Source organism: Hemicordylus capensis, chromosome 5 (assembly GCF_027244095.1).
Source record: "Hemicordylus capensis ecotype Gifberg chromosome 5, rHemCap1.1.pri, whole genome shotgun sequence".
In the NCBI taxonomy this organism is placed as follows: Eukaryota; Metazoa; Chordata; class Lepidosauria; order Squamata; family Cordylidae; genus Hemicordylus; species Hemicordylus capensis.
In genome coordinates, this window is record NC_069661.1 from 21324488 (window position 1) to 21340310 (window position 15823).

A 15823-nucleotide genomic window follows, 5' to 3' on the forward strand; every position below is an offset into this window, starting at 1 on the left:
ATTTTTATTTTATTTTATTTATTTAAAATATTTCTATGCTGCCCAAAACTTTCATCTCTGTGCAGTTTACAATTAAAATCATTTGAAATATTAAAATATTTAAAACCCAATATTAAAAACTTTAATACTATAACTCTAATTTTTAAAACTATACCCTAGTCTCAAACTGTTTAGGTCTGGGAAGCAACCACATTATCAGTCCTATGTGAATAATTCATATCTATTTCTCGTGTTTATGAATATCAGACTTGTTCTGTCTCATTTTTATATTTGTAAATTGGCCTGTTCCAAGGGCGCAGTGCAGGTCCTAGGGACTGGGTGCCCATTTTTCCTGTGTCTGTACCCCCTTCCCAGTTTCAGCACGTCCTTCCATCCTGTCACATGTGCAGCTTGTCCTCTTTCCAGTCTTGCATGCCTGGCTGCCACTCAGAGTCTCTCCTCCACCCCTCTAAGGTGGTTGAAGCGTGGTGGGCAACTGCCCCATCCCTCTGTATGCTTTGGATTGTTGTCTTCTGGAGTGCCGGTTGCTATTCTCAGGAGGACTTCCTGTCCCAAGTTTCTCATACAAAGCAAACCTATATCCAGCATTGAGACTTCTGTAGCACTCAGAAGGGCAGTTCACATGGCCATTAACTAGGTAGAAGACTATATTTGGTCGTGTGTGAGGTTGAATGGTCCCCTTTGCTAAGCAGGGTCCTCTCCGGTTTGCATTTGGATGGGAGACTACATGTGTGTGCGCTGTAAGCTATTCCCCTCAGGGGATGGGGCTGCTCTGGGAAGAGCATCTGCATACTTGCATGCAGAAGGTTCCAAGGGCCCTGCCTGGCATCTCCAGATAGGGCTGAGAGGGACTGCCTGCAACCTTGGAGAAGCCTCTGCCAGTCTGTGTAGACAATACTGAGCTGGATGGAACAAGTGTCTGACTTGGCAGAAGGCAGCTTCCTATGTTCCTAAGGTAGGAGCCCGTAGGTTGGGCAAGCCACACCGTACCCAGATTCTGTCCTCTGCTTCAGAACGAGGTGGGGGGGGGTGTCCCACCTAGCTGAGGGTTATTCAGTGATCAAGCTCCCCACGTCCCACCTTGTTTCTACACTCACACACAGTTTAAAAAACGGGAGCGTACACAGCCCCAGAACCTGGATAAGAGATGCGTTTCGGGAGCTATACATGCTCCCGGTTTCTGAACATGTGAACTGCCGCCCTAGAGTGTCTCATGCAGCAGGCAAACCAATTTTCAGCTTTCTGTCTGCTTGAGATGTACCTTAGTCACTCTGAAACCCAAATGAGTGGATAAGTGTGAACAAACAAATCGCAAGCATCATATAAATAAAATGGTCTAATAGAGGTGTTATTTCTCTCTCTCTCTTTTGCAGAAAACATGTTTGAGGTGAAGCTAGTGAAAAACAGTTCAGGCCTGGGCTTCAGTTTCTGCCGAGAGGACAGTGTTTCTCCAGAACAGCCGGGTTCCAGCATAGTCAGGGTTAAAAAGCTTTTCCCTGGGCAACCTGCTGCAGAGAGTGGTCAGATCGAGGTTGGGGATGTCATCCTGAAAGTGAATGGTGCTTCCTTAAAAGGACTGTCCCAACAGGTGAGCACCTCTCTGTGCTTACTTGCTTTAGTAATAGAGGCCATCCTGTGAAATGGATGCAAATAAGGTTCATTTGAAATCCCTTGTGCCTGTAGGAAGTCATCTCCGCTCTCAGGGGAACCTCCCCGGAAGTCACCCTCCTCCTCTGCAGGCCGCTCCCCGGAATTCTCCCCGAAATTGATCCTGCTTTATTGGTAAGGATTATTCACAGACTGAGTCGTGCGTGGCACAGCAGATAACATCTTGATGTTCCCTCGGTGACTGACCAGGAGAGAGATCTTGGGGTCGTGGTGGACAGCTCACTGAAAGTGTCGGCTCAGTACATGGCAGATGTGAAAAAAGGCTAATTCCATTCTAGGAATTATTAGGAAGGGGATTGAAAATAAAAATGCTAATATTATAATGCCCTTATACAAATCTATGGTGTGGCCATGTCTCATCTGGAGTACTGCATACAGCTCTGGTCACTGTATCTTAAGAAGGATATTGTAGAACTGGAAAAGGTGCAGTAGAGGGCAACCAAAATGATCAGGAGCCTGGAGCACCTTCCTTATGAGGCTAGGCTACAGCATCTGGGGCTCATTACTTTGGAAAAGAGGCAACTAAGGGGAGACATGATCGAGGTGTATAAAATTATGCATGGAGTGGAGAGGTGGAAAGAGAAATTTTTCTCCGTCTCTCACAACACTAGAACTAGTGGTCACCCCATGAAACTGAAGGTTGGGAAATTTAGGACCAAGAAGAGGAAGTACCTTTTCACACAGCGCATAATTAATCTGTAGAATTCTTTGCCATGGGATGTGGTTATGTCCACCAGATTGGGTGGCTTTAAAAATGGCTTAGACAGATTCATGGTGGACAGGTCTATCAGTGGCTACTAATCTGGTGGCTGTGGGCCACCTCCAGCCTCAGAGGCAAGATGCCTCTTAATACCAGTTGCAGGGGAGCAACAGCAGGAGAGCGGGCATGTAGATCCCTCTTGCCTGTGGGCTCCCCAGAGGCATCTGGTGGGCCACTTTGGGAAACAGGAGGCTGGACCAGATGGGCCTTGTGCCTGATCCAGCACAGTGTTCCCTCTAAGGCGTGCGCATGTGCACGCGCTCACACGTTTTTTGATGTCCGCTCAGTTAATTTTAGATCCTTCTCAGGTTGAATCGGGAAGGCCCCACTCTGAATGCAGGTGCACACACATTGCCTTGATATTGCCGCTCAGAACAAAACTGATTCTGCACACAGATGAAAAAAATTAAAGAGAACACTGATCCAGCAGGGCTGTTCCTATGTAAAGAGAAAAAGGAATGATGTTTATGTGATGACATTTGTGCTTGTATTTTTTTTTTTAATTATTGGATCTGTTGGCCAATTAATCGGGGCACTTTTATAGTCTGTTACAGAGTTTTTAATTGATTACTCTAACCCTGGAATTCCCAAGCGGTGGTACTCCCATATGTTGCTGAACTACATCTCCCACCACCCCCAACTACAATAAATGGTAGCATCTGGAGTACTGCTGCTCAACATCTGGAGTACTGCTGCTCAACTGGCCCTCCAGCAGATGTTGGCCTACAACTCCCACAATCCCTGGTTATTGGCCACTGGCTGGGGATGAAGGGAGTTGTTGTCCAAAAACAGCTGTGGGGCCTAAGTTGATCAGGCCTGCTCTAACCCATTAATCAAGTACAACTTTGTAGCCTTGGTTAAAACACCCTGCAACTGCAGCCCATTAAATTGTTTCTGTTTCCGCCAAACCTGTTCTTCTTTTTCTTTTCACAGACTCCAATCCATTCCCCACCCCAAGTTTTTCCTGATGTCAGCAAAGGAAACCCTCAGCCGTCCAGCGGAGAGCCAGATGACAGCTCCGATGAAAACGATGCCACAGACAAGAGCAAGAAGCGGATCAAGTCCCCCTCTAGGAGGGACAGCTACAGCGACAGCAGTGGGAGCGGAGGGGAGGAGCTTGTTGCAAACGCTGCCCAGATTACGAGTGCGAAGTGGGGCTCTGCTCTGTACCAAGGGCCAGGCCAATTGGCAGCCCGGGCACCCAGTCCTTATGAAATGCCCTGCAGTCAAGAGGAAGCCATTCGCACAATCTGTTACTCCCTCCGTGACTCATCTCGGAAACCAGAACTAGAAGACAGGTGTGTCTCCTGTGTTTGCATCATATTCAGTTTTAATGGCTGTCATCCAAGCAGCCTACTGGTAGCATGTCAGGAAGACGTGCCCATGCATCAGAGAGCTTTCCTAACTCTGCTGAGCCATGCATGCAGTGGGAGGAGAAAATTTTAATGCTTTGTTGTGGCTCTAGAAATGACTGTCTCACCCAAAAATATGTCCATGACGCCTTTGCAACCCTCAGAGACGTTTTTTGGGGTGGCACAGGGCACTTCCAGAGCCAGAGTAAATAGTCAGACTCCACTGCCTCTTCTGCATGACCAAGGCTGCACAGTCACAGTGGTACTTCTTCATTGCGCAAGTGCGTCTTCTGGCGTGCTGCCCCCTGCTAACTGGGCAAAGAGGCACCTTTTTAAAGTGGCGATTCTCTTTATTTAGCAGGAAGAGAGTACCTGACGCTATCCACCCCCAGCACAGTACCTCCAGTGACTGTTGCTGGTGCCTGTCTTATGTCTCTTTTTAGATTGTAAGCTCTTTGGGGACAGGGAGCCATCTTATTTATTTATTATTTCTCCATGTAAACCGCTTTGGAAACTTTTGTGGAAAAGCGGTATATAAATATTTGTTGTTGTTGCTACTGCCAGTAGACTGTTGTCAGCCAAAGTCTCTTGAAAACACCAAATCACACCATCGTGGAACCTACTTGTATGGCTTATTGCACCAAGAAAGGACATGAAGCTTTCATCAGCTTGTTGTTGTTGTTAATTCGATTTCTATACCGCCCTTCCAAAAATGGCTCATGGCGGTTTACACAGAGAAATAATTAATAAATAAGATGGATCTGTGTCCCCACAGGGCTCACAATCTAAAAAGAAACATAAGATGAACACCAGCAACAGTCACTGGAGGCACGGTGCTGGGGATGTATAGGGCCAGTTACTCTCCCCTTGCTAAATAAAGAGCATCACCGCGTTAAAAGGTGCCTCTTTGCCAAGTTAGCAGAGGCCTTGTTAATGAAGGCCATGTTTTGTATTGAGCAAAGGCCACAGAGCCTGCTGCATTGGTTCTGCGGACTGACTTACTCCCACACAAACGTGGACACAGGCAAAGATCTCTTTAATCCTTTGCACACCAAACCTCCACATAGGCTTGGACAGACATCTTAGCCATTCTTTTCAAGTAATAGGCTAAGCACTCTCCAGCCTCTTCCTCCTTAGGATAAACTGCAGCTAAGACTGTTGGCTTTTTCTTTTCTGCTTCCCCCTTCCTTTTGCCTGTTTCTTGTCTCATGCACAGAAGGAGGTGGCTGAGATGCCTAATAGGCAGTGGGGGGTGATCATGGTTATAGGGCTACGATGGGTGCCAGAAAGGACACTTCTGGGGATCTCTATGAGTCCCCAGGCTGCCACCCAACCCCTGCTAGCTGGGCAGAGAGGCATCTTTTAAAGGAGTGACCGGGGGTGTAGGGGGGAGTACCATGGCTGGAGGACAAAGTCTCCTGCCACCTAGGACTTCTGCTTATGCGTGCAAAGTGCATGTGCCACGAAGCCATGCCCCCTGCTTCTGGCGTCAGATGCAGGGGGCGTGGCCAATTTGGCCACACCCCTTCATCTGAAGGCCAATACTGGGGACGGGGCCCGTCACCCCCTGCAGAGCTTCCCCCCAAACAGCGGTTCATGGCATCGCCGACTGGGAGCATCTTTCCCAGTTGGCAATTCCACGAACCATTGACAGGAAGTTCTGCAGGGGCTGATGGGCCTAGTCCCTGTCTGACATCAGACACAGTGTGTGTGGCCACTGCCCTGGAGAGGGTCCAATGGACCTTCTCCCACCCTACCCAGTCAGCGTTTCATTGACACAGTGGCTGGCTGGGCTTTTTTGCCCAGCCCACCCAGCGTTTCAGTGAAGCACTAGCTGGGGAGAAGAGGGGTGTGCATTGCTCTCCCAGTGGGCAAGTGCTTCGTTCACCTGCTGTTGGGGGGGGAGGGTGACCTGGCCGAGACACTGGCGGCCAAGGGACAGTTGCCCCCCATGCTCAATTGTCCCCATGCCACTGGTAGTGACTCTCTTATATGTTGCAGGGGGAGAGCAACTGTCGTTCTTCAACCTCGGTACAGAAGCCCTCCCAGTGACTGTTGCTGGTCTCTCCATTATATTTATTTTAAGACTGTGAGCCTCTTTGGGACAGGAGACCCCTTCCTAATTACATTTGTTATGTAAACTGCTTTGAGAACCTTTTGTGGAGAGCAGCATATAAATGTTGTTAATAATTAAGCAAAGCAGCTCCCCCAATTCTTCTGCTGCCATCAATAAAAGTCCAGTCCTTGTGACGCCAGAGCTCCCCTCATTTTCCGTCTGTTTTCCTTTAGCAACCCGCCATCTCCTCCACTGTTGGATTTGCCGCCCGTGCCCACCTGTAGAACCATCCTACCGAGTTCAACAGATGACAACTACAACTGTTCCGTCTCGGAGCTCACAGTATCACCAGCAGGGCTGGTGTCACTTTTCAACCAACTTGAAAAAAACACTGACGAATATGAGCCAGTAATTTCTTCTCATTTCTTTCTCAGTTGCTGTTTGTTTTTTGCCAAGTTGTGCAAATCCACTAGCATGCAGAGGTGACCTCATTGCTGCCCAGTGGGCTTTGGACCTAAGCCTGAGCTAATGTACACATTGCAAGAATGTGGTGGTAGAGTTTGGACTATGCCACCTCAGACTGCAGGTGGTAGATTACATTTTTGATGGCCCCAGTTGTAAAAGCTCCTGTGTGCAAACAAGCCAATTGGGCTGAATGGCTGAGCAAAGCGTTCTCCTTGATGTGCAAGTTTTATTGTGTGCAGTGAATGTTTTCTATAAGTCATGGCCACCATTTTCAGTCTGAAAAGGACAGTTTTCTTTTTTAAATATATATCTATGTAAACCGCTTTGAGAACTTTTGTTGAAAAGCAGTATATAAGTTATCGTGTTTGTATTCTACAGTTCTGCTACCTCATTCTGTGTCCATTGTCTCTCAGACAGGGCAAACTTGAAGGCTAAGTTATTCAATAGTGCTACTCAGGAGTTACTCTAAAGCAGGTGTTCTCAACGTTGCGTCTCTGGATGTTATTGGACTTCAACTCCCATAATCCCTGCCCCAGTGTTCTTTGGCTGGGGATTATGGGAGTTGAAGTCCAATAATATCTGGGGAAGTTGAGAATCCCTGCTCTAAAGGACTACTAAATTTCAATGGGACTTAAGAGATCATCGGCCACAAAAGGTATTAGTGTGTCTTCGGTTTTAGTTCAGGGATGTCATGTGTTGGCTATGTCAATGGCCTAACCTGGGGGCCTCCAGATGTTGCTGAACTACAACTCCCATCATCACCAGCTAATTGTAGCTGGAGATGGTGGGAGTTGTAGTTCAGCAGCATCTGGAGGCCCCCAGGGCATTTTCTAGACTAGCTGCATATCAGCAGCAAAATGCCTCCATTCAGGCAAGTCGCACTCAAAACGTAAACAGCAGGGAGCGCAGTCTCGCAGCAACGAACAACCCGAAAAAACAGCAACTTTTTCACACCGGATATATGACATCCTGGCTCTATTTCGCAGCGATTAAATTCAGAACAAGGCATTGGAAATGTGAAAGGTACCATGCTGTCCACATAGGATGCAGGATGCAGGAAGTGTGGAAGAAAGTGTAGGGTCTAGTGTAGGGTCAGTGTAGGGTCAGTGTCACGATGCAGGAAGTGTAGGGTCTAGGCACCCAGGTTGGGAACCACTGAACTATATGAACTGTGGGAAAGGTTTTAAGCAAAACCACGGGGGAGGCAGAACTGTAGTAGTGAAGAACAGCAAGGCAGCACTAAGGTGATGGATGCTATGAGAGAGAATCATAATCTGTAGAATCCTAGAATTCAACAGATGTCAACTAAAAGAAACATAAGGGGAGTTATACCAAGCTTAGCACCTGTTTTGTGACGTGGTGGCTCTCATATTGAGGAAAATTAATCAAAGTAGTCCCATTGAAATTTAAAGGACAAATTAGGCAATGCATTTACCCCATGCCGCTTCCTTCCCCACAAGCTGCTATTTGTGCCGCATTATATTTTCTGCTGCAGGGCGAGTATCTTTGGGGTGTGACTTAATTCAGTGAAACAATGTAGGGGAAAGGATTAAACACCATCTCTCCCTGTGCCGGAGCTCCAAACCAGTTCAGAATCCACCTCTGAGCCACTGTGTTTCAGTATAAAATGAAGATATCAGGTGATCTGATCATGCATTCTCCTGCATCTCATCTGAAATCAGAACATGCTCGGATTGTGCACACTATTTTTACATCCATGTACAAATCAAGTGAAAAGCAGCTGGGGTGGGCATACCCTAATGTATCTTGATGTCATGCGACCCTGAGCTGTGTTTTGATATATATGCACAATGCCATTTTGTTTGGCGAGTTCCCTACCTGGCAGGTCATAGTCACTGAAATGTCCATTTCCCCTGCAGGAGGTGGAGCTCCATGTTATCCTCACGAAATCAGAAAAGGGTAGCCTTGGCTTCACAGTGACCAAAGGCAATGACAACATTGGCTGCTACATCCATGACGTCATTCAGGACCCTGCCAAAAGCGATGGGAGACTGCGACCTGGAGACCGCCTCATCAAGGTGAGGCAGAACTCCAGGATGGAACCTCTTGGCTCACTTCCTCTTGCTGCAGGTTTTATTGGTTGGGTTGGCTTTAACTTCTTGTGTTGGCCACCATGGATTCCTTTTATAAGAAAAGGGTGAATTGCAAGTATTTTAATAAATACATACTTAAAAATATAGATATATCACCACTGTTGTGTATGTTTGCTTGTAAGCCGCCCTGAGTCCTATGGGAGTAGGGCGACATATAAATCTAAATAAATAAATAAACTTTTACAAGCAGGCAGTGACAGCCGATTGGCTCTCTGGGATCCCTTAATTCTCAGAACTGGGCCATGGTGTCAGTATCCCAGCCCATAGCTTCCTTTTCAAACCAGTGGACCAGGGAACCAATTCCTGAACTGCAGGGCTTCCTGGTTCAAGCCCCCTCAGCTGACCACGGTGCCACCTCCGCTCAGTCATAAGCGGCGATCATTTTGCAACCCTGAAATGTTTCTTCGTTGTAATCAGCACCACACTTCAGATCTCTCCCTCTACTTCATCTTTGCAGGTTAATGACACAGACGTCACAAACATGAGCCACACAGATGCTGTCAGTTTTCTCCGAGCAGCCCCAAAGACAGTCAAGCTTGTGCTTGGACGTGTTCTGGAGCTACCCAAGATACCCATCCTGCCACATCTGCTGCCTGATATTAGCCTAATGTGCCAAAAGGAAGAACTGGGTAACCCCCCAATTTTATTGACATCTGCCCTTATATGGAACCCCCCTTAGTGACCCCTGCAGTTGATGGGAAAATAGTCCTCTGTTCATAGAAGCAAATAATGAAGGGCTGTATGTGCCCATTACTTTTCCTTTTCTCCAGGCATCTCCCTCTCTGGTGGTCACGACAGCCTTTATCAGGTGACATATATTAGTGATATCAGTCCAAAGTCCTCTGCGGCCATGGAGGGATCCCTCCGTCCCTTGGACATCATCCATTACATTAATGGGATCAGCACTCAGGGAATGACTCTGAAAGAAGCTAAGAAGGCACTGGAGATGTCGCTTCCAACGGTGGTACTGAAAGCAACAAGGTACTTTCTGGGAGTAACTAGATGGGATTACTGTTTTATTTACATCTCTTTCTTCATTAGAATTGGCAGGCCAGATGACTTGTGTGTAAATCTTCTTTCTGATTCTGATGCTGGGATTACCTATTGTGTGGCTAAATTCTGGGCTACTGCCTGAAATATTGGGAAACAAATGGTTCGCCCTTATGTCATGTAAGGTATATGTATTGTTGGTAGTCCTAGTATTATAGTATTCATTATTATTTAGTATTATTTATTTTAAGTTTATTTTATTTCTATATTGCCCTTCAAAAAGTGGCTCAGGGTGGTTTACATTAAAATAAAATCTATTAACAGTTAAAATCAGAAACAATAAAAACAACATAAAACATTAACAATTAAAACATTTAAAACAGTTTTTATTAAAACCCTGGAAAACCAGGCCAAACATTTACAGTTTAGAAACCCTGGAAGGCCAGGCCAAACAGATAGGTTTTAAGGGCTCTCCTGAAGGCCAGTAATGAACTCAGATTACAGATTTCTGCTGGGAGCACATTCACAGCCCAGGAGTGGCTACAGGCATGTTGGTGGTAACTGAAGGTGGAACTCCTCAGATGACCTCAATGTGTGGTGGGGATTGTGCAAAAGAAGGCGCTCTCCATGATACTTTAAATTATACTGCCTGTAATTGTTGATTGTTGCAATTGCTGGGTGGTCATAGACAGTAATAGATGGTGATGATGATTCACAGGGGCGTATCTAGGGTGGGGAAGGCAGGGCACGTGCCCCGGGCGCCACTTGAAGGGGAGTGCAATTTTTTAAAATGAACAATTTTTTTAAAAAAAAATGGCTGCCAAAAACAAAATGGCCACTGCATATGCTCAAATGGCCTCTGTGAGGCCATGGGCCATGCCAGGCCTCGCAGAGGCCATTTGAGCATGTGCGGTGGCCATTTTATTTTTGGCAGCCATTTTTTTTAAAAAAACATTATTTTTAAAGATGGCCACCGAACATGCTCCAGTGGTCCCTGTGAAGCCCTAGGCCTTGCTAGGCTTTGCAGAGGCCATTTGAGCATGCATGGCAGCCTCCAAAATGGCCACCACGCCGATCTTTGTAGTCCCAAATAGGCCCCCAAATCAGCCTGGGTCAGGCTGCAGCTGTGAATTAAAAGGATGGCAGGGGGATGGGGGTCCTTTGCAGCCCCCCACCGTGCCCTATAGGAAGCCCCCAAAAGGGGCTACAGGTAATTTTTTTAAAATTTAATATAAGTCACTGTACACATATTCAGTTTGGCACTATGTACAGAGGGCTTGTAAATACTGAGCTGAAGCTTATGAACTAGGATTGTATTCATTTGCTCTTACTTTGTTTCTTGTGATAAGTGAGTTAAATGTGATGTCATAATAATATGGCTATTAATAGTGAGTTTGTCTTTGAATCAGTGTGAAATCCTTAGTATTAAGGCCCACTGGGAGTTTCTTTCACTTTCTCTCATTTTAACTGTCTTTCTGAAATACTAGAATATATTCCAAGCAGTGACACAGTTTACTCTGCATATCCTTTAATTATTTTCAGAGTATCTGGGAAAAGTCAAATTCTCCATTTATTTTTAAAACTTATGTAATAGTGATGCTACAATGCATAGTAGAGAATTAGACAGGCACTTCTGTTCAGTTTTCCAAGTACACCTCCACATAGTATTTGGGTATTTCATGAGCCCCAGCATACTGAAATTTGTAGTTTTCCAGGAATTTTTGTTCTGGCTACGTCCATTGCTAAATAGTCTTTGAAATATTAAAAGATTAACGAGCTTGATTTGTATTTTTGAGCTGATATTATGGTAAAGTTATCTGAAAGATGGGTGTCAGATGTTTGGCCAGGGGGCGCAATTTCAGTGCTTGCCCTGGGCACTATTTTCCCTAGATACGCCTCTGATGATTCAGTAGAATTGAAGGGTACATAGGTTTCCCAGGCATCCTCCTATCTAGGTATTGGCCAGAGCCAGACCTGCAAGATTCAACATAGTTGCTGCATCCTGTACTTTCAGTTTCCTCCAGCTCTAGAAATCTATTAGTCCTAAAATAAAATAATGGCCATTTGAATTAGCATTTCTGGTAGTTAGGGAGGCAAAAGGCATTTCAATAAGAGTGACTGGACAGATTTCCAGACACCTGGGTGAACCTTTTTTACAAAAAGTAGTAAGCTACAGGGAAGGGAAGAGCTGAAATGATGACACAGAAGGAATTAGCCAAGTCTTTAATTTCCTGAGTGGAAAAGCTTCAGATCTAAAACAAAAGTTGAGATTCCCATCCCTTTGGTGTGCTTTTCTGCGTGTGTGCAATTTGTGAGGGGGAAGCAAAAGAATGAAGACTTTTGTGGGGTGGAAGGGGAAGCACTTTGCGCGCAGTGGGGGCCCCAACCTGGGTTTTGTCCCCTGGCCCCTGGGGGTCTTGCTACACCCCTGCTGTGCCTGCACCAAACACAGCCTCTCCTTTCGGGACTTTACTTCTCTTTTCAGGCCTGTCTCTCAGTTGTTGATCCTTTCTTCCATCCTTCTATTCCATCCCTGTTTTCACATCTATTTTTAAAAGAGAGAGGGAGAGAGAGAGGGAGATTTTCCTGTTATCCTCCTCCTCCTTTGCACGCAGTGCGGGCCCCAACCTGGGTTTTATCCCCTGGCCCCTGGGGGTCTTGCTTCCATCCTTCTATTCTATCCCTGTTTTCACATCTATTTTTAAAAGAGAGAGGGAGAGGGAGAGATTTTCCTGTTATCCTCCTTCTTCATCTCCTGCGATCCTATTTTTGCCTGCTCTGTGTCTTTTCTTCATGGCTACTCAACAGGCAAAAGCAGCCAAGAGTTTTCTGATAAAGAGACTGCAACCATCCACTAAAAAGCAGCCCTGGCGTCGTGCAAAGGCCATCAGAAAGGCTTTACCGACTATTCAAACAAATGCCACCATAGAGAGATCTTTGAGTGCCAGTAGGCTCTTTGAATCTCTTTTGCAGCCACAAAGCCAGAATTTGGGCAGGGGGAGCTGACAGCCTCGGCAGCTCTGGCTCCAACATTTTCCGATGGGGTGGATTCTTCTTCCCCTCCACTGCTAGATTTCTATGCAGAAGACATCCCTCCTGCAGAACCTGCTGGTCAGCCTCATGCTATGGGGGGAAAGTCCCAGGCCTCACTGGGGAACTTCAGCCACAATGAGAAGTGCACCAAAAGTAACCAACACTGCAGCTATGGCTCCACCTCCAGCATATGGCAGCTTCCTATGCTCCTGTGAGAAAGAAAATGAGGGCCCAGAGACCTCACCCCAGCCCTTGGGGAAACTGTACAATGAGGAAGAAACACACAGTCCATTGTTATGTGAGAGACTGATCTTACTCAGCCAGGACCTAGTGGGTTGCCTCAGTCCTCTTCCTCCCAGCCATGGGAAACGTTTCTCTCTCAACAGCTAAAGCAGCTATTAGAGGAATTCCAAGGTCTTAGGAGAAATGTTTCAGAATTTTTAAAAAAAGTCTAAAAAGAGGAGACACTCTAGAAAATGCTCCCCTTCTTCGTCTTCCTCCTCCTCCTCCTCCCAGACTTCTGATTCAGAGGCTTCTCCTCCACCCCCACCCCCAAAAAGGTACATTTTAAAAATCCCAGAGTCTTCCTCAATTGCTACGGTATATATTAATTCTAGCTAACCTTCCACTTAACTGAGGATGGAGCATTGGTACTTACTGTGGAGGCATCTTTTGGTCTGGCGGAATGGAGAGCATCTAGCCCCACCCTGAGCTTATGGCTTCACTCGCTACTCGGAACACAAAGGAACCTAGGAAGCTGCCTTAGTACTGAGTCAGACCATAGGTCCATCCAGCTCAGTATTGTGTAAACAGACCAGCAGCGGCTTCTCCGGGGTTGCAGGCAGGAGTCTCTCTCAGCCCTATCCTGGAAATGCCAGGGGAGGGAACTTGGAACCTTCTTGCTCTTCCCAGAGCCGCCCCATCCCCCAAGGGAAATATCTTGCAATGCTCACATATAGTCGCCCATTCAAATGCAAGCCAGGGCAGACTTTGGGTGCATCCTCCCCCACCCTCAAAGCTGCAACCCCACCCCCTGCCATTGAACCACCCACCCTTCAAACCGGTTCAGAGCCCCTTTATGCAGGTTCCATGCACATCCCTGCAAAACACATCAGGTGAATTACAATTGAATCCTAACAGCTTGTGCACTTGGCCTTGTGCACTTGTTCACCGCATTGAGACAGGGTGGGGCCAGGTGGTGGAAGTAAACAAATGAAAGAGGATGTTCCCATATTTATTTAAATCTTCCTGACCCTGCAAGATTGAACCCGCAAATCACAGCCAATGCTTGGGCAGAGCTGCCTGGGTCTTGCAGACTGAGAGCTGAGCTTATTGTGCAGTAACCTAATTGGTTAAATATTCAGCTAACTGAAAAGTGAGTCTTAGGTTGAGAGATCAGCTAGCAGGTATAGTTATTTTGGGACTACACCACTTCATATTGTAGGTGAAGGTGTATGTGAATGCTTCCTTACAGGGTGTTGTTGTTGTTGTTGTTGTTTTTAAACCTCCCTGCACATAGAAAATTAGCACATCAGGGAGTGAAATCTTGTCTCATTCATGCTCCTGACATGCTAGCTTTCCACATGCAGGCACTTTTAAAAATGTATTTATTTTTTAGAAATAAGAAAACCAAGCAAAGCTGTATCTAAATACAGTAGACATAATATGAAAGAAAAAAACCATGTAGGCCACAAACTTAATTAAAATTACCTTCAGAAATCAAATTCACAAGAAAACAACATTAAATACTTGTCCCTGACAATATTTTTTTTAAAATTATGAAGAGAAACAGCGGCCAACATAACGGACAGCCTTCCATCAATGGCTGGGATCTGCCGGGGTTGCCGGTTTGCCGCAGTTTGAAAGGCAACCAGATGGGTGTAGTGATGGGGATATGGCTGAAGGACTTGAACTACTTCCAGGCTGCAGAGCTGTACTTCTTCCATGGCTTCCAATGGAAAGGAGTGTTGTGCTGCTGCCCTGAAGCAGTTTTCTGCAGCAGTCCTGTTATTGCGCCATCGGGGCTGCCTTTGAGCTTGCTCAGCAGTCCTAGCGGGTCCCTACTGTCGACGGAGCGCTGCCCAGCATGTCAGCCACTATACTGCGGGGCTTGTTTTTACTCCAGGGAAGCATTCAAAAAATGTGGACTCCTCCACCAGCTTTCGGAAGTGGTACAGCCATTCTGGGCTGACAGTTCTTAACATGAAGAAAGTGGTTCTTAATGGTTTCTAAGCCTCTGGCGTTAGCAAAGTTTTGGCCAAGCCAGCACGTGGACAGTTTCCAATTAACGTATTGACAGAGTCCATGTGGATATTTTGGAATCCTTTGTACAAACTCAACGGAGTTTCTTTTTCTCTTAGAGATGGTCATCCAGTGTTTCTGAGGGTGAAAGGCCCAGCTAATTCAAGTCCAAGGCCAATCAAACAAAACGGTAAGGGCAGAAATTTCTGTTGAGTGGCTTTGAAAAGTGTCTGCTAATACTCAGTCACAGGAAATAGTGACTTAACATCCCAATGCTATGTATAATTTCTTAAAAGTATGTCCCACTTAGGCTAATAGGATGTATTTCCCTCTCAGTGGTTATTTTCCCTCTCAGTGACAACCAGCTTATTTGATAAAGCCAAACAAATTACCAAAAAAAAAAAAAAGGAAGCCCGGCTACATTATCATGCATCTGTGTTCTTTCAGTGCAATGTGGGTCTGCTGTTTCCAAAGCATTCTAGCCTTAAGCACGCAGAATATTCCAAAGGGTTGATAATAGGCTGTGGCTGATCAATGAGCAAACGTATACAGCTTTTTCATCACAAGATGGTTAAAGCTTTTGCCTTAGGAAACACAACATTATTGGGATATGTACGTATTTGTTGGCAAACGAGCTGTCCTTCTCTTCCCCGCCCTCCCACTTTTAGGCCATCTCCATGGAGAATCCTGTGGCAAAGCAGAAATAGGGCCTGATCTGTACACACCCAAGGTAAGAACTGGGAGCAATCAGAGTTGTGTTTGGGCTTGCAGTTGAAGCAGCAGGAGTTGTACTACACTGAAAGGTGACTGTTTCCTTTTAGAAACAGAAAGAGGAACAATGTGGGACTAACTTTACATCATTTGGGTGTGCTTCCATAATGCATCTATCACGAACCCACACAGCTGTGGATGGGAGCCAAGTGTGGGGCAAATTGAGAGCAGGATAAATGTGCATCAGATGACTGTCCCTCTTGTGTGAATCCACCCGTGCCATCCTACCCAGCATTTCACCCAGCCAAGAGGAAAAGCTGCCCTACCCAGCTCTTGTCTCCTACACAGTTGCTTCTCCCTCCTCCTTACCTAGTTGTTTGCGTGCACACAACCGAAAATTGGGAGCACACACAGCTCCCAAACCTGGGTAGGA

General features: G+C 46.1%; 1 protein-coding gene across 6 annotated transcripts in view; it reads left to right on the forward strand.

Annotated features, from left to right (window-relative positions):
• PTPN13 (protein tyrosine phosphatase non-receptor type 13) overlaps positions 1-15823 on the forward strand; it is a 204958-nt gene that overhangs the window by 162393 nt on the left and 26742 nt on the right. For 5 of the 6 annotated variants that reach the window (XM_053256446.1, XM_053256447.1, XM_053256443.1 and 2 more), the window contains 9 exons: positions 1374-1588; positions 1684-1782; positions 3362-3726; positions 6070-6244; positions 8182-8340; positions 8873-9044; positions 9186-9396; positions 14799-14869; positions 15348-15409. In XM_053256446.1, the coding sequence (XP_053112421.1) occupies positions 1374-1588; positions 1684-1782; positions 3362-3726; positions 6070-6244; positions 8182-8340; positions 8873-9044; positions 9186-9396; positions 14799-14869; positions 15348-15409 (1529 nt within the window). The remainder of the gene's footprint in view (positions 1-1373; positions 1589-1683; positions 1783-3361; positions 3727-6069; positions 6245-8181; positions 8341-8872; positions 9045-9185; positions 9397-14798; positions 14870-15347; positions 15410-15823) is intronic. The other variant, XM_053256448.1, reaches the window with a different exon arrangement.